At 52.8% G+C, this 21,347-nt stretch overlaps 2 protein-coding genes across 2 annotated transcripts; one reads left to right on the top strand and one right to left on the bottom strand.

Annotated features, from left to right (window-relative positions):
* The first annotated feature begins 1,196 nt into the window (after nucleotides 1-1,196).
* LOC139240802 (platelet binding protein GspB-like) lies at nucleotides 1,197-7,456 on the top strand. The gene is made up of 6 exons (XM_070869279.1): nucleotides 1,197-1,252; nucleotides 1,424-3,490; nucleotides 3,724-4,752; nucleotides 4,831-5,446; nucleotides 6,256-6,578; nucleotides 6,799-7,456. The coding sequence occupies exons 1-6, from the start codon at nucleotides 1,197-1,199 to the stop codon at nucleotides 7,454-7,456; spliced, it is 4,749 nt and encodes a 1,582-aa protein (XP_070725380.1).
* Nucleotides 7,457-9,068: 1,612 nt separating this feature from the next.
* On the bottom strand, nucleotides 9,069-20,295 carry LOC139240800 (uncharacterized PE-PGRS family protein PE_PGRS54-like). The gene is made up of 4 exons (XM_070869278.1): nucleotides 20,041-20,295; nucleotides 16,574-19,514; nucleotides 13,293-14,825; nucleotides 9,069-10,363 (listed from the first exon to the last, which is right to left on the bottom strand). Exons 1-4 carry the CDS (start codon nucleotides 20,293-20,295, stop codon nucleotides 9,069-9,071), a joined length of 6,024 nt encoding a protein of 2,007 aa, XP_070725379.1.
* Nucleotides 20,296-21,347: the final 1,052 nt, after the last annotated feature.

The raw sequence follows: 21,347 nt of genomic DNA, 5'->3' as shown, positions 1-21,347 counted from the left end.
GCATGTGTGAGCACCAGTGTACATGTGAGCAGCGGTGTCCGTGTGAGCCGTGGTGTATGTGTGAGCACCAGTGTACGAGTGAGCAGTGGTGTATGTGTGAGCACCGGTGTACGTGTGAGCATCAGTGTACGTGTGAGCACCAGTGTATGTGTGAGCACTAGTGTACATGTGAGCACCAGTGTACGTGTGAGCACCAGTGTACGTGTGAACACCAGTTTTTGTGTGAGCGCCAGTATAAGTGTACATGTGAGCACTAGTTTACATGTGATCACCATTGTATGTGTGAGCACCAGTGTACGTGTGAGCACCAGTGTACATGTGAGCAGTAGTGTACGTGTGAGCACCAGTGTACATGTGAGCGCCAGTATATGTGTGAGCACCAGTGTACATGTGAGCACCAGTGTACATGTGATCACCAGTGTACGTGTGAGCACCAGTGTACATGTGAGCGCCAGTATATGTGTGTGCACCAGTGTACATGTGATCACCAGTGTACGTGTGAGCAGCAGTGTATGTGTGAGCACCAGTGTATGTGTGAGCAGCAGTGTACGTGTGAGCACCAGTGCACGTGTGAGCAGTGGTGTACATGTGAGCAGCAGTGTATGTGTGAGCACCTGTGTACGGGTGAGCGCCAATGTATGTGTGAGCGCCAGTGTACGTGTGAGCACTAGTGTACATGTGAGCACCAGTGTACGAGTGAGCAGTGGTGTACGTGTGAGCACCAGTGTACATGTGAGCAGCGGTGTCCGTGTGAGCCGTGGTGTATGTGTGAGCACCAGTGTACGTGTGAGCACTGGTGTACGAGTGAGCAGTGGTGTATGTGTGAGCGCCAGTTTACGTGTGAGCACCAGTGTACGTGTGATTACCAGTTTACGTGTGATCACCATTGTACGTGTGAGCACCAGTGTACGTGTGAGCACCAGTATACATGTGATCACCAGTGTACGTGTGAGCACTAGTGTACGTGTGAACACCAGTGTACATGTGAGCGCCAGTATATGTGTGAGCAGCAGTGTACATGTAATCACCAGTGTACGTGTGAGCACCAGTATACATGTGATCACCAGTGTACGTGTGAGCACTAGTGTACGTGTGAACACCAGTGTACATGTGAGCGCCAGTATATGTGTGAGCAGCAGTGTACATGTGAGCACCAGTGTACGAGTGAGCACCAGTGTACGTGATCACCAGTGTACATGATCACCAGTGTACGTGTGAGCACCAGTGTACATGTGAGCGCCAGTATACGTGTGTGCACCAGTGTACATGTGATCACCAGTGTACGTGTGAGCACCAGTGTACGTGTGAGCACCAGTGTATGTGTGAGCAGCAGTGTACGTGTGAGCAACAGTGTACGTGTGAGCAACAGTGTACGTGTGAGCAGTGGTGTCATTGTGAGCAGTGGTGTATGTGTGAACACCAGTGTACATGTGAGCACCAGTGTATGTGTGAGCACTTGTGTACATGTGAGCACCAGTGTACGAGTGAGCAGTGATGTACGTGTGAGCACCGGTGTACGTGTGAGCATCAGTGTACGTGTGAGCACCAGTGTATGTGTGAGCACTTGTGGACATGTGAGCACCAGTGTACGAGTGAGCAGTGGTGTACGTGTGAGCACCAGTGTACGTGTGAACACCAGTTTTTGTGTGAGCGCCTGTATAAGTGTGTGTGGGAGCACCAGTTTACATGTGATCACCATTGTACGTGTGAGCACCAGTGTACGTGTGAACACCAGTTTTTGTGTGAGCGCCTGTATAAGTGTGTGTGGGAGCACCAGTTTACATGTGATCACCATTGTACGTGTGAGCACCAGTGTACGTGTGAGCACCAGTGTACGTGTGAGCATTAGTGTACGTGTGAGCACCAGTGTACATGTGATCGCCAGTGCATGTGTGAGCACCAGTGTATGTGTGAGCGCCAGTGTACGTGTGAGCGCCAGTGCATGTGTGAGTGCCAGTGTACGTGTGATCACCAGTGTACGTGTGAGCAGTGGTGTACATGTGAGCAGTGGAGTATATGTGAGCACCAGTGTACGTGTGAGCACCAGTGTGCGTGTGAGCAGCAGTGTACATGTGAGCACCAGTTTATGTGTGAGCGCCAGTTTACGTGTGAGCACCAGTGTACATGTGATTACCAGTTTACGTGTGATCACCATTGTACGTGTGACCACCAGTGTCCGTGTGAGCACCAGTGTACCTGTGATCACACGTGTACGTGTGAGCAGTGGTGTCCATGTGAGCACCAGTGTACGAGTGAGCACCAGTGTACGTGTGAACACCAGTGTATTTGTGAGCACCAGTGTACGTGTGAGCGCCAGTGTACGTGTGAGTGCCAGTGTATGTGTGAGCACCAGTGTACATGTGATTACCAGTTTACGTGTGATCACCATTGTACGTGTGACCACCAGTGTCCGTGTGAGCACCAGTGTACCTGTGATCACATGTGTACGTGTGAGCAGTGGTGTCCATGTGAGCACCAGTGTACGAGTGAGCACCAGTGTACGTGTGAACACCAGTTTTTGTGTGAGCGCCAGTATAAGTGTACATGTGAGCACTAGTTTACATGTGATCACCATTGTATGTGTGAGCACCAGTGTACGTGTGAGCACCAGTGTACATGTGAGCAGTAGTGTACGTGTGAGCACCAGTGTACATGTGAGCGCCAGTATATGTGTGAGCACCAGTGTACATGTGAGCACCAGTGTACATGTGATCACCAGTGTACGTGTGAGCACCAGTGTACATGTGAGCGCCAGTATATGTGTGTGCACCAGTGTACATGTGATCACCAGTGTACGTGTGAGCAGCAGTGTATGTGTGAGCACCAGTGTATGTGTGAGCAGCAGTGTACGTGTGAGCACCAGTGTACGTGTGAGCAGTGGTGTACATGTGAGCAGCAGTGTATGTGTGAGCACCTGTGTACGGGTGAGCGCCAATGTATGTGTGAGCGCCAGTGTTCGTGTGAGCACTAGTGTACATGTGAGCACCAGTGTACGAGTGAGCAGTGGTGTACGTGTGAGCACCAGTGTACATGTGAGCAGCGGTGTCCGTGTGAGCCGTGGTGTATGTGTGAGCACCAGTGTACGTGTGAGCACTGGTGTACGAGTGAGCAGTGGTGTATGTGTGAGCGCCAGTTTACGTGTGAGCACCAGTGTACGTGTGATTACCAGTTTACGTGTGATCACCATTGTACGTGTGAGCACCAGTGTACTTGTGAGCACCAGTATACATGTGATCACCAGTGTACGTGTGAGCACTAGTGTACGTGTGAACACCAGTGTACATGTGAGCGCCAGTATATGTGTGAGCAGCAGTGTACATGTAATCACCAGTGTACGTGTGAGCACCAGTATACATGTGATCACCAGTGTACGTGTGAGCACTAGTGTACGTGTGAACACCAGTGTACATGTGAGCGCCAGTATATGTGTGAGCAGCAGTGTACATGTGAGCACCAGTGTACGAGTGAGCACCAGTGTACGTGATCACCAGTGTACATGATCACCAGTGTACGTGTGAGCACCAGTGTACATGTGAGCGCCAGTATACGTGTGTGCACCAGTGTACATGTGATCACCAGTGTACGTGTGAGCACCAGTGTACGTGTGAGCACCAGTGTATGTGTGAGCAGCAGTGTACGTGTGAGCAATAGTGTACGTGTGAGCAACAGTGTACGTGTGAGCAGTGGTGTCATTGTGAGCAGTGGTGTATGTGTGAACACCAGTGTACATGTGAGCACCAGTGTATGTGTGAGCACTTGTGTACATGTGAGCACCAGTGTACGAGTGAGCAGTGATGTACGTGTGAGCACCGGTGTACGTGTGAGCATCAGTGTACGTGTGAGCACCAGTGTATGTGTGAGCACTTGTGGACATGTGAGCACCAGTGTACGAGTGAGCAGTGGTGTACGTGTGAGCACCAGTGTACGTGTGAACACCAGTTTTTGTGTGAGCGCCTGTATAAGTGTGTGTGGGAGCACCAGTTTACATGTGATCACCATTGTACGTGTGAGCACCAGTGTACGTGTGAGCACCAGTGTACGTGTGAGCACCAGTGTACGTGTGAGCATTAGTGTACGTGTGAGCACCAGTGTACATGTGATCGCCAGTGCATGTGTGAGGACCAGTGTATGTGTGAGCGCCAGTGTACGTGTGAGCGCCAGTGCATGTGTGAGTGCCAGTGTACGTGTGATCACCAGTGTACGTGTGAGCAGTGGTGTACATGTGAGCAGTGGAGTATATGTGAGCACCAGTGTACGAGTGAGCACCAGTGTACGTGTGAACACCAGTGTATTTGTGAGCACCAGTGTACGTGTGAGCGCCAGTTTACGTGTGAGCACCAGTGTACATGTGATTACCAGTTTACGTGTGATCACCATTGTACGTGTGACCACCAGTGTCCGTGTGAGCATCAGTGTACCTGTGATCACATGTGTACGTGTGAGCAGTGGTGTCCATGTGAGCACCAGTGTACGAGTGAGCACCAGTGTACGTGTGAACACCAGTTTTTGTGTGAGCGCCAGTATAAGTGTACATGTGAGCACTAGTTTACATGTGATCACCATTGTATGTGTGAGCACCAGTGTACGTGTGAGCACCAGTGTACATGTGAGCAGTAGTGTACGTGTGAGCACCAGTGTACATGTGAGCGCCAGTATATGTGTGAGCACCAGTGTACATGTGAGCACCAGTGTACATGTGATCACCAGTGTACGTGTGAGCACCAGTGTACATGTGAGCGCCAGTATACGTGTGTGCACCAGTGTACATGTGATCACCAGTGTACGTGTGAGCAGCAGTGTATGTGTGAGCACCAGTGTATGTGTGAGCAGCAGTGTACGTGTGAGCACCAGTGTACGTGTGAGCAGTGGTGTACATGTGAGCAGTGGTGTATGTGTGAGCACCTGTGTACGGGTGAGCACCAATGTATGTGTGAGCGCCAGTGTACGTGTGAGCACTAGTGTACGTGTGAGCACCAGTGTACGAGTGAGCAGTGGTGTACGTGTGAGCACCAGTGTACATGTGAGCAGCGGTGTCCGTGTGAGCCGTGGTGTATGTGTGAGCACCAGTGTACGTGTGAGCACCGGTGTACGAGTGAGCAGTGGTGTATGTGTGAGCGCCAGTTTACGTGTGAGCACCAGTGTACGTGTGATTACCAGTTTACGTGTGATCACCATTGTACGTGTGAGCACCAGTGTACGTGTGAGCACCAGTATACATGTGATCACCAGTGTACGTGTGAGCACTAGTGTACATGTGAACACCAGTGTAAATGTGAGCGCCAGTATATGTGTGAGCAGCAGTGTACATGTGATCACCAGTGTACGTGTGAGCACCAGTATACATGTGATCACCAGTGTACGTGTGAGCACTAGTGTACGTGTGAACACCAGTGTACGTGTGAACACCAGTGTACATGTGAGCACCAGTGTACGAGTGAGCACCAGTGTACGTGATCACCAGTGTACATGATCACCAGTGTACGTGTGAGCACCAGTGTACATGTGAGCACCAGTGTACATGTGAGCGCCAGTATACGTGTGTGCACCAGTGTACATGTGATCACCAGTGTACGTGTGAGCACCAGTGTACGTGTGAGCACCAGTGTATGTGTGAGCAGCAGTGTACGTGTGAGCAACAGTGTACGTGTGAGCAACAGTGTACGTGTGAGCAGTGGTGTCATTGTGAGCAGTGGTGTATGTGTGAACACCAGTGTACATGTGAGCACCAGTGTATGTGTGAGCACTTGTGTACATGTGAGCACCAGTGTACGAGTGAGCAGTGATGTACGTGTGAGCACCGGTGTACGTGTGAGCATCAGTGTACGTGTGAGCACCAGTGTATGTGTGAGCACTTGTGTACATGTGAGCACCAGTGTACGAGTGAGCAGTGGTGTACGTGTGAGCACCAGTGTACGTGTGAACACCAGTTTTTGTGTGAGCGCCTGTATAAGTGTGTGTGGGAGCACCAGTTTACATGTGATCACCATTGTACGTGTGAGCACCAGTGTACGTGTGAGCACCAGTGTACGTGTGAGCATTAGTGTACGTGTGAGCACCAGTGTACATGTGAGCGCCAGTATATGTGTGAGCACTAGTGTACGTGTGAGCACCAGTGTACATGTGATCACCAGTGCATGTGTGAGCACCAGTGTATGTGTGAGCGCCAGTGTACGTGTGAGCGCCAGTGTATGTGTGAGCACCGGTACGTGTGAGCGCCAGTGTATGTGTGAGTGCCAGTGTACGTGTGATCACCAGTGTACGTGTGAGCAGTGGTGTACATGTGAGCAGTGGAGTATATGTGAGCACCAGTGTACGTGTGAGCACCAGTGTGCGTGTGAGCAGCAGTGTACATGTGAGCACCAGTGTATGTGTGAGCGCCAGTTTACGTGTGAGCACCAGTGTACATGTGATTACCAGTTTACGTGTGATCACCATTGTACGTGTGACCACCAGTGTCCGTGTGAGCACCAGTGTACCTGTGATCACACGTGTACGTGTGAGCAGTGGTGTCCATGTGAGCACCAGTTTACGAGTGAGCACCAGTATACGTGTGAACACCAGTTTTTGTGTGAGCGCCAGTATAAGTGTACATGTGAGCACTAGTTTACATGTGATCACCATTGTATGTGTGAGCACCAGTGTACGTGTGAGCACCAGTGTACATGTGAGCAGTAGTGTACGTGTGAGCACCAGTGTACATGTGAGCGCCAGTATACGTGTGTGCACCAGTGTACATGTGATCACCAGTGTACATGTGAGCAGCAGTGTATGTGTGAGCACCAGTGTATGTGTGAGCAGCAGTGTACGTGTGAGCACCAGTGTACGTGTGAGCAGTGGTGTACATGTGAGCAGTGGTGTATGTGTGAGCACCTGTGTACGGGTGAGCGCCAATGTATGTGTGAGCGCCAGTGTACGTGTGAGCACTAGTGTACATGTGAGCACCAGTGTACGAGTGAGCAGTGGTGTACGTGTGAGTACCAGTGTACATGTGAGCAGCGGTGTCCGTGTGAGCCGTGGTGTATGTGTGAGCACCAGTGTACGTGTGAGCACCGGTGTACGAGTGAGCAGTGGTGTATGTGTGAGCGCCAGTTTACGTGTGAGCACCAGTGTACGTGTGATTACCAGTTTACGTGTGATCACCATTGTACGTGTGAGCACCAGTGTACGTGTGAGCACCAGTATACATGTGATCACCAGTGTACGTGTGAGCACTAGTGTACGTGTGAACACCAGTGTACATGTGAGCGCCAGTATATGTGTGAGCAGCAGTGTACATGTGATCACCAGTGTACGTGTGAGCACCAGTATACATGTGATCACCAGTGCACGTGTGAGCACTAGTGTACGTGTGAACACCAGTGTACATGTGAGCGCCAGTATATGTGTGAGCAGCAGTGTACATGTGAGCACCAGTGTACGAGTGAGCACCAGTGTACGTGATCACCAGTGTACATGATCACCAGTGTACGTGTGAGCACCAGTGTACATGTGAGCGCCAGTATACGTGTGTGCACCAGTGTACATGTGATCACCAGTGTACGTGTGAGCACCAGTGTACGTGTGAGCACCAGTGTATGTGTGAGCAGCAGTGTACGTGTGAGCAACAGTGTACGTGTGAGCAACAGTGTACGTGTGAGCAGTGGTGTCATTGTGAGCAGTGGTGTATGTGTGAGCACCAGTGTACATGTGAGCACCAGTGTATGTGTGAGCACTTGTGTACATGTGAGCACCAGTGTACGAGTGAGCAGTGATGTACGTGTGAGCACCGGTGTACGTGTGAGCATCAGTGTACGTGTGAGCACCAGTGTATGTGTGAGCACTTGTGTACATGTGAGCACCAGTGTACGAGTGAGCAGTGGTCTACGTGTGAGCACCAGTGTACGTGTGAACACCAGTTTTTGTGTGAGCGCCTGTATAAGTGTGTGTGGGAGCACCAGTTTACATGTGATCACCATTGTACGTGTGAGCACCAGTGTACGTGTGAGCACCAGTGTACGTGTGAGCACCAGTGTACGTGTGAGCATTAGTGTATGTGTGAGCACCAGTGTACATGTGAGCGCCAGTATATGTGTGAGCACTAGTGTACGTGTGAGCACCAGTGTACATGTGATCACCAGTGCATGTGTGAGCACCAGTGTATGTGTGAACGCCAGTGTACTTGTGAGCTCCAGTGTATGTGTGAGCACCGGTACGTGTGAGCGCCAGTGTATGTGTGAGTACTAGTGTACATGTGAGCACCAGTGTATGAGTGAGCAGTGGTGTATGTGTGAGCACCAGTGTACGTGTGAGCAGCGGTGTCCGTGTGAGCCGTAGTGTATGTGTGAGCACCAGTGTACATGTGAGCACCAGTGCACGAGTGAGCAGTGGTGTATGTGTGAGCACCGGTGTACGTGTGAACATCAGTGTACGTGTGAGCACCAGTGTATGTGTGAGCACTAGTGTATGTGTGACTACTAGTGTACATGTGAGCACCAGTGTATGAGTGAGCAGTGGTGCATGTGTGAGCACCAGTGTACATGTGAGCAGCGGTGTCCGTGTGAGCCGTGGTGTATGTGTGAGCACCAGTGTACGAGTGAGCAGTGGTGTATGTGTGAGCACCGGTGTACGTGTGAGCATCAGTGTACGTGTGAGCACCAGTTTACATGTGATCACCATTGTACGTGTGAGCACCAGTGTGCGTGTGAACACCAGTGTACGTGTGAGCACCAGTGTACATGTGAGCGCCAGTATATGTGTGAGCACTAGTGTACGTGTGAGCACCAGTGTACATGTGATCACCAGTGCATGTGTGAGCACCAGTGTATGTGTGAGCACCAGTGTATGTGTGAGCGCCAGTGTATGTGTGAGCACCGGTACGTGTGAGCGCCAGTGTATGTGTGAGTGCCAGTGTACGTGTGATCACCAGTGTACGTGTGAGCAGTGGTGTACATGTGAGCAGTGGAGTATATGTGAGCACCAGTGTACGTGTGAGCACCAGTGTGCGTGTGAGCAGCAGTGTACATGTGAGCACCAGTGTATGTGTGAGCGCCAGTTTACGTGTGAGCACCAGTGTACATGTGATTACCAGTTTACATGTGATCACCATTGTACGTGTGAACACCAGTGTATTTGTGAGCACCAGTGTACGTGTGAGCGCCAGTGTACGTGTGTGCGCCAGTGTACGTGTGAGCGCCAGTGTACGTGTGAGCGCCAGTATATGTGTGAGCACCAGTGTACGTGTGAGCAGCGGTATAAGCGTGAGCACCGGAGCACATGTGTGCACCAGTGTACATGTGAGCACCGGTGTACGTGTGAGCACCAGTGTACGTGTGAGCAGTGGTGTATATGCGAGCACCAGTGTACGTGTGAGCACCAGTGTCCATGTGAGCAGTGGTGTAAGTGTGAGCACCAGTGTATGTGTGAGCAGTGGTGTACATGTGAGCACCAGTGTATGCATGACTATCAGTGAAAGTGTAAGCACTAGCGTACGTGTGAGCACCAGTGTACATGTGAGCACCTTTGTACGTGTGAGCACCAGTGTCCATGTGAGGACCAATGTATGTGGTGTACATGTGAGCAGTGATGTACGTGTGAGCACCAGTGTATGTGTGAGCACCAGTGTACGTGTGAGTACCAGTGTACGTGTGAGCAGTGCTGTACGTGTGAGCACCAGTGTACGTGTGAGCAGTTTTGTACGTGTTAGCAGTGGTGTACTTGTGAGCACCAGTGTATGTGTGAGCAGCGGTGTACGTGTGAGCACCAGTGCCAGTTTGAGCACCAGTGTCAGTGTGAGCAGCAGTGTACATGTGAGTACCAGTGTACGTGCGAGTAGTGGTGTACGTGCGAGCAGTGGTGTACGTGTGAGCACCAGTGTATGTATGAGCAGTGGTGTATATGTGATCAGCAGTGTCACCACCAGTGTCAGTGTTCCCAGCAGTGTCAGTGTGCCCACCAGTGTCAGTGTTCCCACCTGTGTCAGTGTGCCCACCAGTGTCAGTGTTCCCACCAGTGTCAGTGCTCCCGCCAGTGTTAGTGTGCCAACCAATGTCAGTCAGACCACCTGTGTCATTGTGCCCACCAATGTCAGTGTTCCCACCAGTGTCAGTGTGCCCATCAGTGTCAGTGTTCCCACCAGTGTCAGTGTCACCCCCAGTGTCAGTGGGACTACCAGTGTCAGTGTTCCCATCAGTGTCAGTGTGACCACCAGTGTCAGTGTGACCACCAGTGTCAGTGTGCCCTCCAGTGTCAGTGTGCCCTCCAGTGTCAGTGTGCCCACCAGTGTCAGTGTGACCACTAGTGTCACTGTTCCCAGCAGTGTCTGTGTTCCCACCAATGTCAGTGTTCCCACCAGTGTCAGTGTTCCCACCAGTGTCAGTGTGCCCACCTGTGTCATTGTTCCACCAGTGTCGGTGTGCCCACCAGTGTCAGTGTGCCCACCAGTTTCTGTGTGCCCACCAGTGGCAGTGTGACCACCAGTGTCACTGTTCCCACCAGTGTCAGTGTTTCCACCAGTGTCAGCGTGCCCAACAATGACAGTGTGCCCACCAGTGTCAGTTTTCCTAGCAGTGTCAGTGTTCCCACCTGTGTCAGTGTGCCCACCAGTGTCAGTGTGACCACCAGTGTCAGTGTGCCCTCCAGTGTCAGTGTGCCCTCCAGTGTCAGTGTGCCCACCAGTGTCAGTGTGACCACTAGTGTCACTGTTCCCAGCAGTGTCTGTGTTCCCACCAATGTCAGTGTTCCCACCAGTGTCAGTGTTCCCACCAGTGTCAGTGTGCCCACCTGTGTCATTGTTCCACCAGTGTCAGTGTTCCCACCTGTGTCAGTGTGCCCACCAGTGTCAGTGTGACCACCAGTGCCAGTGTGCCCACCAGTGTCAGTGTAACCACAAGTTTCAGTCATCCCACCAGTGTCAGTGTACCCACCAGTGACAGTGTGCTCCACAGTGCAATTGTGCCAACCAGTGTCAGTCTGACCACCTGTTTCACTGTTCCCACCTGTGCCAGTGTGCCCACCAGTGTCAGTGTTCCACCAGTGTTGGTGTGCCCACCATTGTCAGTGTTCCCACCAGTGTCAGTGTTCCCACCAGTGTCAGTGAGCCCACCAGAGTCAGTGTTCCCAGCAGTGTCTGTTTTCCCACCAGTGTCAGTGTTCCCACCAGTGTCAGTGTGACCACTAGTGTCAGTGTGCCCACCAGTGTCAGTGTGCCCACCAGTGTAAGTGTTCCCACCAGTGTCAGTGTGACCACCAGTGTCAGTGTTCCACCAGTGTCGGTGTGCCCACCAGTGTCAGTGTTCCCACCAGTGTCAGTGTGCCCACCAGTGTCAGTGTGCCCACCAGTGTCGGTGTGCCCACCAGTGTCACTGTGTCCACCAGTGACAGTGTGCCCACCAGTCTCAGTGTTGCCACTGGTGTCAGTTTGAACACTAATGTCAGTGTGCCCACCAGTGTAAATGTTCCCACCAGTGTCAGTGTGACCACCAGTGTCAGTGTTCCCACCAGTGGCTGTGTGACCACTTGTGTCAGTGTTCCCACCAGTGTCGGTGTGCCCACCAGTGTCAGTGTGCCCACCAGTGTCAGTGTACCCACCAGTTTCTGTGTGCCCACCAGTGGCAGTGTGACCACCAGTGTCACTGTTCCCACCAGTGTCAGTGTTTCCACCAGTGTCAGCGTGCCCAACAATGACAGTGTGCACACCAGTGTCAGTTTTCCTAGCAGTGGCAGTGTTCCCACCTGTGTCAGTGTGCCCACCAGTGTCAGTGTGACCACCAGTGCCAGTGTGCCCACCAGTGTCAGTGTGACCACAAGTCTCAGTCTTCCCACCAGTGTCAGTGTACCCACCAGTGTCAGTGTGCTCAACAGTGCAATTGTGCCAACCAGTGTCAGTCTGACCACCTGTGTCACTGTTCCCACCTGTGCCAGTGTGCCCACCAGTGTCAGTGTGACCACAAGTGTCAGTATTCCCACCAGTGTCAGTGTGACCACCAGTGTCAGTGTTCCACCAGTGTCGGTGTGCCCACCAGTGTCAGTGTTCCCACCAGTGTCAGTGTTCCCACCAGTGTCAGTGAGCCCACCAGAGTCAGTGTTCCCAGCAGTGTCTGTTTTCCCACCAGTGTCAGTGTTCCCACCAGTGTCTGTGTGACCACTAGTGTTAGTGTTCCCACCAGTGTCGGTGTGCCCACCAGTGTCAGTGTGCCCACCAGTGTCAGTGTGCCCACCAGTTTCTGTGTGCCCACCAGTGTCAGTGTTCCACCAGTGTCGGTGTGCCCACCAGTGTCAGTGTGCCCACCAGTGTCAGTGTGCCCACCAGTGTCGGTGTGCCCACCAGTGTCACTGTGTCCACCAGTGACAGTGTGCCCACCAGTCTCAGTGTTCCCACCAGTGTCAGTGTTCCCACCAGTGTCAGTTTGACCAGTAATGTCAGTGTGCCCACCAGTGCCATTGTTCCCAGCAGTGCAAGTGTGCCCGCCAGTGTCAGTGTGAGCACCAGTGTCAGTGTGCCCACCAGTGTCAGTGTGCCCACCAGTGTCAGTGTTCCCACCAGTATGAGTGTGCCCACCAGTATGAGTGTGCCCACCAGTGTCAGTGTGCCGACCAGCGTCAGTATGAGCACCAGTGTCAGTGTGCCCACCAGTGTACAGTGTGCCCATCAGTGTACAGTGTGCCCATCAGTGTCAGTGTGCCCACCAGTGTACAGTGTGGCCATCAGTGTCATTGTTCCCACCAGTGTCACTGTTCCCATCAGTGTCAGTGTGACCACCAGTGTCAGTGTGCCCACCAGTGTCATTGCGCCCACCAGTGTCACTATTCCCACCAGTGTCTGTGTGACCACCATTGGCAGTGTGACCACCAGTGTCAGTTTGCCCACAAGTGTCAGTGTGACCACCAGTGTCACTATTCCCACCAGTGTCTGTGTGACCACCATTGGCAGTGTGACCACCAGTGTCAGTTTGCCCACAAGTGTCAGTGTTCCCACCAGTGTCAGTGTGCCCACTAGTGTCAGTGTGACCACCATTATCAGTGTTCCCACCATTATCAGTGTTCCCACCAGTGTCAATGTTCCCACCAGTGTCAGTGTGCCCACCAGTGTCTGTGTGACCACCAGTGTCTGTGTGACCATCAGTGTCAGTGTGCACACCTGTGTCAGTGTGACCACCAGTGTCAGTGTGACCATCAGTGTCAGTGTGACCACCAGTGGCAGTGTGCCCACCAATGCCAGTGTACCCACCGATGCCAGTGCACCCACCAGTGCCAGTGTGACCACCAGTGTCAGTGTGCCCACCAGTGCCTATGCCCACCAATGCCAGTGTACCCACCAGTGTCAGTGTGACCAGTGCCAGTGTGCCCACCAGTGTCAATGTGCTCACCAGTGTCACTGTTCCCACCAGTGTCAGTGTGCCCATCAGTTTCACTGTGACCACAAGTATCAGTGTCACCACCAGTGTCAGTGTGCTCACCAGTGTCACTGTGACCACAAGTATCAGTGTCACCACCAGTGTCAGTGTTCCCAGCAGTGTCAGTGTGCCCACCAGTGTCAGTGTTCCCACCTGTGTCAGTGTGCCCACCAGTGAGAGTGTGTCCACCAGTGTCAGTGTGCCCTCCTGTGTAAGTTTTCCCACCAGTGTCAGTGTTCCCACCAGTGTTAGTGTGCCAACCAATGTCAGTCTGACCACCTGTGTCAGTGTGCGCACCAGTGTCAGTGTGACCACCAGTGTCAGTGTTCCCACCAGTGTCAGTGTTCCTACCAGTGTCAGTGTGCCCACCGTTGTCAGTGTTTCCACCAGTGTCTGTGTGACCACCAGTGTCAGTGCGACCACCAGTGTCAGTGTGCCCACCAGTGTCAGTTTGCCCACCATTATCAGTTTTCCCACCATTATCAGTGTTCCCACCAGTGTCACTGTTCCCACCAGTGTCAGTGTGCCCACCAGTGTCAGTGTGCCCACCAGTGTCAGTGTGCCCACCAGTGTCTGTGTGACCACCAGTGACAGTGGGTCCACCAGAGTCAGTGTGCCCACCGGTGTCAGTGTGCCCACCAGTGTCTGTGTGACCACCATTGTCAATGTTCCCACAAGTGTTAGTGAACCCACCAGTGTAAGTTTTCCCACCATTATCAGTGTTCCCACCATTATCAGTGTTCCCACCATTATCAGTTTTCCCACCATTATCAGTGTTCCCAGCAGTGTCACTGCTCCAACCAGTGTCAGTGTGCCCACCAGTGACTGTGTAACAACCAGTGTCACTGTGCCCACCAGTGTCAGTGTTCCCACCGGTGTCTGTGTGAACACCAGTGTCAGTCTGTCCACCAGTGTCAGTGTGCCCACCAGTGTCAATGTGCCCACCAGTGTTTGTTTGACCAACAGGGTCAGTGGGTCCACCAGGGCCAGTGGGTCCACCAGAGTCAGTGTGCCCACCAGTGTCTGTGTGACCACCAGTGTCAGTGTTCCCACAATTATCAGTGTTCCCACCAGTGTCAGTGTGCCCACCAGTGTCTGTGTGACCACCATTGTCATTGTTCCGACAAGTGTTACTGTGCCCACCAATTTCAGTGTGCCCACCAGTGTCAGTGTGCACACCAGTGTCAGTGTGCCCACCAGTGTTTGTGTAACAACCAGTGTCAGTGGGTCCACCAGAGTCAGTGTGACCACCAGTGTCAGTGTGCCCACCAGTGTCAGTGTGCCCAACAGTGTCAATGTTCCCACCAGTGTCAGTGTGCCCACCTGTGTAAGTGTTCCCACCAGTGTCAGTGTGCCCACTAGTGTCAGTGTGACCACCATTATCAGTGTTCCCACCATTATCAGTGTTTCCACCAGTGTCAATGTTCCCACCAGTGTCAGTGTGCCCACCAGTGTCTGTGTGACCACCAGTGTCAGTGTGCCCACCAGTGTCAGTGTGCCCACCAGTGTCAATGTTCCCACCAGTGTCAGTGTGCCCACCAGTGTCTGTGTGACCATCAGTGTCAGTGTGACCATCAGTGTCAGTGTGCCCACCAGTGTCAGTGTGACCACCAGTGTCAGTGTGACCATCAGTGTCAGTGTGACCACCAGTGTCAGTGTGCCCACCAATGCCAGTGTACCCACCAATGCCAGTGTACCCACCAGTGCCAGTGTGACCACCAGTGCCAGTGTACCCACCAGTGCCTATGCCCACCAATGCCAGTGTACCCACCAGTGTCAGTGTGACCAGTGCCAGTGTGTCCACCAGTGTCGGTGTGCTCACCAGTGTCACTGTTCCCACCAGTGTCAGTGTGCCCATCAGTTTCACTGTGACCACAAGTATCAGTGTCACCACCAGTGTCAGTGTGCTCACCAGTGTCACTGTGACCACAAGTATCAGTGTCACCACCAGTGTCAGTGTTCCCAGCAGTGTCAGTGTGCCCACCAGTGTCAGTGTTCCCACCTGTGTCAGTGTGCCCACCAGTGAGAGTGTGTCCACCAGTGTCAGTGTGCCCACCTGTGTAAGTTTTCCCACCAGTGTCAGTGTTCCCACCAGTGTTAGTGTGCCAACCAATGTCAGTCTGACCACCTGTGTCAGTGTGCGCACCAGTGTCAGTGTGACCACCAGTGTCAGTGTTCCCACCAGTGTCAGTGTTCCTACCAGTGTCAGTGTGCCCACCGTTGTCAGTGTGCCCACCAGTGTCAGTGTGCCCACCAGTGTCAATGTTCCCACCAGTGTCAGTGTGCCCACCTGTGTAAGTGTTCCCACCAGTGTCAGTGTGCCCACTAGTGTCAGTGTGACCACCATTATCAGTGTTCCCACCATTATCAGTGTTTCCACCAGTGTCAATGTTCCCACCAGTGTCAGTGTGCCCACCAGTGTCTGTGTGACCACCAGTGTCAGTGTGCCCACCAGTGTCAGTGTGCCCACCAGTGTCAATGTTCCCACCAGTGTCAGTGTGCCCACCAGTGTCTGTGTGACCATCAGTGTCAGTGTGACCATCAGTGTCAGTGTGCCCACCAGTGTCAGTGTGACCACCAGTGTCAGTGTGACCATCAGTGTCAGTGTGACCACCAGTGTCAGTGTGCCCACCAATGCCAGTGTACCCACCAATGCCAGTGTACCCACCAGTGCCAGTGTGACCACCAGTGCCAGTGTACCCACCAGTGCCTATGCCCACCAATGCCAGTGTACCCACCAGTGTCAGTGTGACCAGTGCCAGTGTGTCCACCAGTGTCGGTGTGCTCACCAGTGTCACTGTTCCCACCAGTGTCAGTGTGCCCATCAGTTTCACTGTGACCACAAGTATCAGTGTCACCACCAGTGTCAGTGTGCTCACCAGTGTCACTGTGACCACAAGTATCAGTGTCACCACCAGTGTCAGTGTTCCCAGCAGTGTCAGTGTGCCCACCAGTGTCAGTGTTCCCACCTGTGTCAGTGTGCCCACCAGTGAGAGTGTGTCCACCAGTGTCAGTGTGCCCACCTGTGTAAGTTTTCCCACCAGTGTCAGTGTTCCCACCAGTGTTAGTGTGCCAACCAATGTCAGTCTGACCACCTGTGTCAGTGTGCGCACCAGTGTCAGTGTGACCACCAGTGTCAGTGTTCCCACCAGTGTCAGTGTTCCTACCAGTGTCAGTGTGCCCACCGTTGTCAGTGTTCCCACCAGTGTCTGTGTGACCACCAGTGTCAGTGTGACCACCAGTGTCAGTGTGCCCACCAGTGTCAGTTTGCCCACCATTATCAGTTTTCCCACCATTATCAGTGTTCCCACCAGTGTCAGTGTTCCCACCAGTGTCACTGTTCCCACCAGTGTCAGTGTGCCCACCAGTGTCAGTGTGCCCACCAGTGTCTGTGTGACCACCAGTGACAGTGGGTCCACCGGTGTCAGTGTGCCCACCGGTGTCAGTGTGCCCACCAGTGTCTGTGTGACCACCATTGTCAATGTTCCCACAAGTGTTAGTGTACCCACCAGTGTAAGTTTTCCCACCATTATCAGTGTTCCCACCATTATCAGCGTTCCCACCATTATCGGTTTTCCCACCATTATCAGTGTTCCCACCAGTGTCACTGTTCCAACCAGTGTCAGTGTGCCCACCAGTGACTGTGTAACAACCAGTGTCACTGTGCCCACCAGTGTCAGTGTTCCCACCAGTGTCTGTGTGAACACCAGTGTCAGTCTGTCCAACAGTGTCAGTGTGCCCACCAGTGTCAATGTGCCCACCAGTGTTTGTTTGACCACCAGGGTCAGTGGGTCCACCAGGGCCAGTTGGTCCACCAGAGTCAGTGTGCCCACCAGTGTCTGTGTGACCACCAGTGTCAGTGTGACCACCAGTGTCAGTGTGACCACCATTATCAGTGTTCCCACCAGTGTCAGTGTGACCACCAGTGTCAATGTGACCACCAGTGTCAGTTTGCCCACAAGTGTCAGTTTGCCCACAAGTGTCAGTTTGCCCACAAGTGTCAGTGTTCCCACCAGTGTCAGTATGCCCACAAGTGTCAGTGTGACCACCATTATCAGTGTTCCCACAATTATCAGTGTTCCCACCAGTGTCAGTGTTCCCACCAGTGTCAGTATTCCCACCAGTGTCAGTGTGCCCACCAGTGGCTGTGTGACCACCAGTGTCAGTGGGTCCACCAGAGTCAGTGTGCCCACCAGTGTCAGTGTGCCCACCAGTGTCTGTGTGACCACCATTGTCATTGTTCCGACAAGTGTTACTGTACCCACCAGTGTCAGTGTTCCCACCCGTGTCAGTGTTCCCACCTGTGTCAGTGTGCCCACCAGTTTCAGTGTGCCCACCAGTGTCAGTGTGCGCACCAGTGTCAGTGTGTCCACCAGTGTTTGTGTAACAACCAGTGTCAGTGGGTCCACCAGAGTCAGTGTGACCACCAGTGTCAGTGTGCCCACCAGTGTCAGTGTGCCCACCAGTGTCAATGTTCCCACCAGTGTCAGTGTGCCCTCCAGTGTCAGTGTTCCCACCAGTGTCAGTGTGCCTACCTGTGTCACTATGCCCACCAGTGTCAGTGTTTCCACCAGTGTCAGTGTTTCCACCAGTGTCAGTGTGACCACTAGTGTCAGTGTTCCCAGCAGTGTCAGTGTTCCCACCAGTGTCAGTGTTCCCACCAGTGTCAATGTGACCACCAGTGTCAGTGTGACCACCAGTGTCAGTGTTCCCACCAGCGTCAGTGTGCCCACCTGTGTAGGTGTTCCCACTAGTGTCAGTGTGACCACCAGTGTCAGTGCTCCCACCAGTGTCACTGTTCCCACCTGTGTCACTGTTCCCACCTGTGTCAGTGTGCCCACCAGTAGCTGTGTGACCACAAGTGTCAATGTTCCCACCAGTGTCAGTGTGCCTACCAGTGTCAGTGTGACCACCAGTGACAGTGTGCCCACCAGTGACAGTGTGCCTACCTGTGTCAGTTTGCCCACCTGTGTCATTGTTCCCACCAGTGTCGGTGTGCCCACCAGTGTCAGTGTTCCCACCAATGTCAGTGTGACCACCAGTGTCAGTGTGACCACCAGTGTCGGTGAGCCCACCAGTGTCAGTGTTCCCACCAATGTCAGTGTGACCACCAGTGTCAGTGTGCCCACCAGTGTCAGTGTGCCCACCAGTGTCAGTGTGTCCACTAGTGACAGTGTGCCCACCAGTTTCAGCGTTCCCACCATTTTCTGTTTGCCCACCAGTGGCATTGTGACCCACAGTGTCACTGTTCCCACCAGTGTCAGTGTGCCCATCAGTGTCAGTGTCCCCAGCAGTGTCAGTGTGCCCACCAGTGTCAGTGTTCCCACCAGTGTCAGTGTTCCCACCAGTGTCAGTGTGCCCACCAGCGTCAGTGTGACCACCAGTGCCAGTGTGCCCACCAGTGTCAGTGTGACTACCAGTGTCAGTGTGACTACCAGTGTAAGTCTTCCCACTTGTGTCAGTCTTCCCACCAGTGTCAATGTACCCACCAGTGTCAGTGTACCCACCAGTGGCAGTGTGCTCAACAGTGCCCTTTTGCCTACCAGTGTCAGTCTGACCACCTGTGTCAGTGTGCCCATCAGTGTCAGTGTGCCCATCAGTGTCAGTGTCCCCAGCAGTGTCAGTGTGCCCACCAGTGTCAGTGTTCCCACCAGTGTCAGTGTTCCCACCAGTGTCAGTGTGCCCACCAGTGTCAGTGTGACTACCAGTGTCAGTGTGACTACCAGTGTCAGTCTTCCCACTTGTGTCAGTCTTCCCACCAGTGTCAATGTACCCACCAATGTCAGTGTACCCACCAGTGGCAGTGTGCTCAACAGTGCCCTTTTGCCTACCAGTGTCAGTCTGACCACCTGTGCCACTGTTCCCACCAGTGTCAGTGTGCCCACCAGTGTCAGTGTGCCCACCAGTATCATTTTTCCCACCAGTGTCAGTGTTCCCACCAGTGTCAGTGTTCCCACCAGTGTCAGTGAGCCCTCCAGAGTCAGTGTTCCCATCAGTACAAGCGTGCCCACCAGTGTCAGTGTTCCCACCAGTGTCAGTGTTCCTACCAGTGTCAGTGTGCCCTCCAGTTTCAGTGTTCCCACCAGTGTCAGTGTTCCTACCAGTGTCAGTGTGCCCTCCGACCAGCAGCAGCTGGTGATCCAGCTGAAGATGATCCTACCGAAAATTCCTCTTTCTATTTTTGGGAGGAGCTTCTTGCACCAACTCCAGGAGCTCAACAAGGCTGCACGATGATGCAGTGGCCCAGAGTCGGCGGGCTGCCTCTTCAAAATGGACCAGGCCTCCTGCCAGGACTTTCCCCTGTCTAATCCTGGTATGTAGACACCTAATGCAAGATTTCCCTCGTGTTTTGTAGCACCTTGATTTTCTGGCAGTGATTGACACAAGGCCAGAAAATCTCCGTCCTATTATGGGCAGCTGCATTCAGCGATAATGATGGAGTGACATCCTGGGGAGAACTTTCAACTTCCCCCCCAAAATGAGCATGAAGTGGGCGGGGCATCCGCTTTGAATTTTAGGTATGAGTCCTGATTGATAGAAAGTAATGTTGGTGAGTGATGGGGCGTGGTGCATTGGGCAGTTAGCACGACAGGCTGGTGGTGAAGTAGGTGGGATATGGCATTTGAAGATACATTCACTGATCTTCACCATTCATGTGAGGTCATTGAACTTTTTGCGGCACGGCATCGAGTTCCTCGGGGCTTAAATCCTGGTATTGACCACCATGGCAATCTGGTCCCACTGCCTCCTGAGAGTTTGTCTGGAGGGCCTCCTTGCCCTGTAGATAGAGCACATCTCCCACCAAGGCCGACAGTGCAGTGTCTGAAAATCTTGGAGTCCGCTCTCTCCCATGTTGTGCCATTATAACATCTTTTTCCACGTCAGAATGAGTTCCACAATGAATTCCACCACCTGCTCCGGCCATAATGCACCTCCCCTTTAGGAGATGGAGGCAGGCTTTAGGTAGTGCAGGTTAGCGATAAGTTGTGCTAGCCTCTCACAGTTTTGGGCCACTTGCTGAGGCATTCAGCCACTCAATACGTAGTGCTGGTTGCACGCTGCACACTACAATCATGTTAATTAGCAGGCAGCAAAAAGCTGGTATGCTGCCTGAATCAGAAGCAACAGGCACAGGATAAACGCACATCGCGATCCCCGCACCTGTTTTAGGGGGCGATCGATTTTAGCTCCCACTTTCTGGTCATCATCACATTGCTGTTTGTGGGAGCTTGTGTGCAAATTGGCTGCCGCGTTTCACATATTACAACAGTGACTACACTTCAAAAGTACGTCATTGGCGGTGAAGTGTTTTGGGACGTGCTAAGGTAGTGAAAGGTGCGATATAAATGAAGAATGTGCATCAGCGATTTCTCAATGCATTGGATGATCTCGCAGCAGCCTGGGCACCACATGGACAGCGCGGACGAGTCCACTTCCAACTTGTGTGGGCTCATCAAACACAGCATCGAAGAAATGCTTCAAGACGCTGTAGCAGAGCCATCAAGAACAGAATCCAATGCCACCAGAACAGGCAGCTTTGATCAAAGCTCAGCCTGGTACCACCCATACTCTGGGATCCACAATATCCACAAGTTTGTGAGAAAGCATGAACACAGGCTCCCTGCTGTAACAGGGCTCCTGCAGACTGCTCTCCTGCAACTGCTTACCTCTCTGAGAATGATTTGACACAGGTTTCCCCAATATCAGCTTGTTTAAAATCATCACCCGTGTGTCACATTTTAGCTCAATGCTGCTTTTAACAAATCTGCCCATTAAACCACTGTGTGCATTAGTTCTATCTGATCTGTCCATTCCCGGTGTACAGTAGTTCTATCTCATCTGTCCATTCCCCTGGGTGTACAGTAGTTCTATCTGATCTGTCCATTCCCCTGTGTACAGTAGTTCTATCTGATCTGTCCATTCACAGTGTATAGTAGTTCTATCTGATCTGTCCATTCCCCTGTGGACAGTAGTTCT

The sequence above is a fragment of the Pristiophorus japonicus genome, chromosome X (assembly GCF_044704955.1).
Source record: "Pristiophorus japonicus isolate sPriJap1 chromosome X, sPriJap1.hap1, whole genome shotgun sequence".
Taxonomy (NCBI): domain Eukaryota; kingdom Metazoa; phylum Chordata; class Chondrichthyes; family Pristiophoridae; genus Pristiophorus; species Pristiophorus japonicus.
This window is presented reverse-complemented; position numbering and strand designations above follow the sequence as displayed.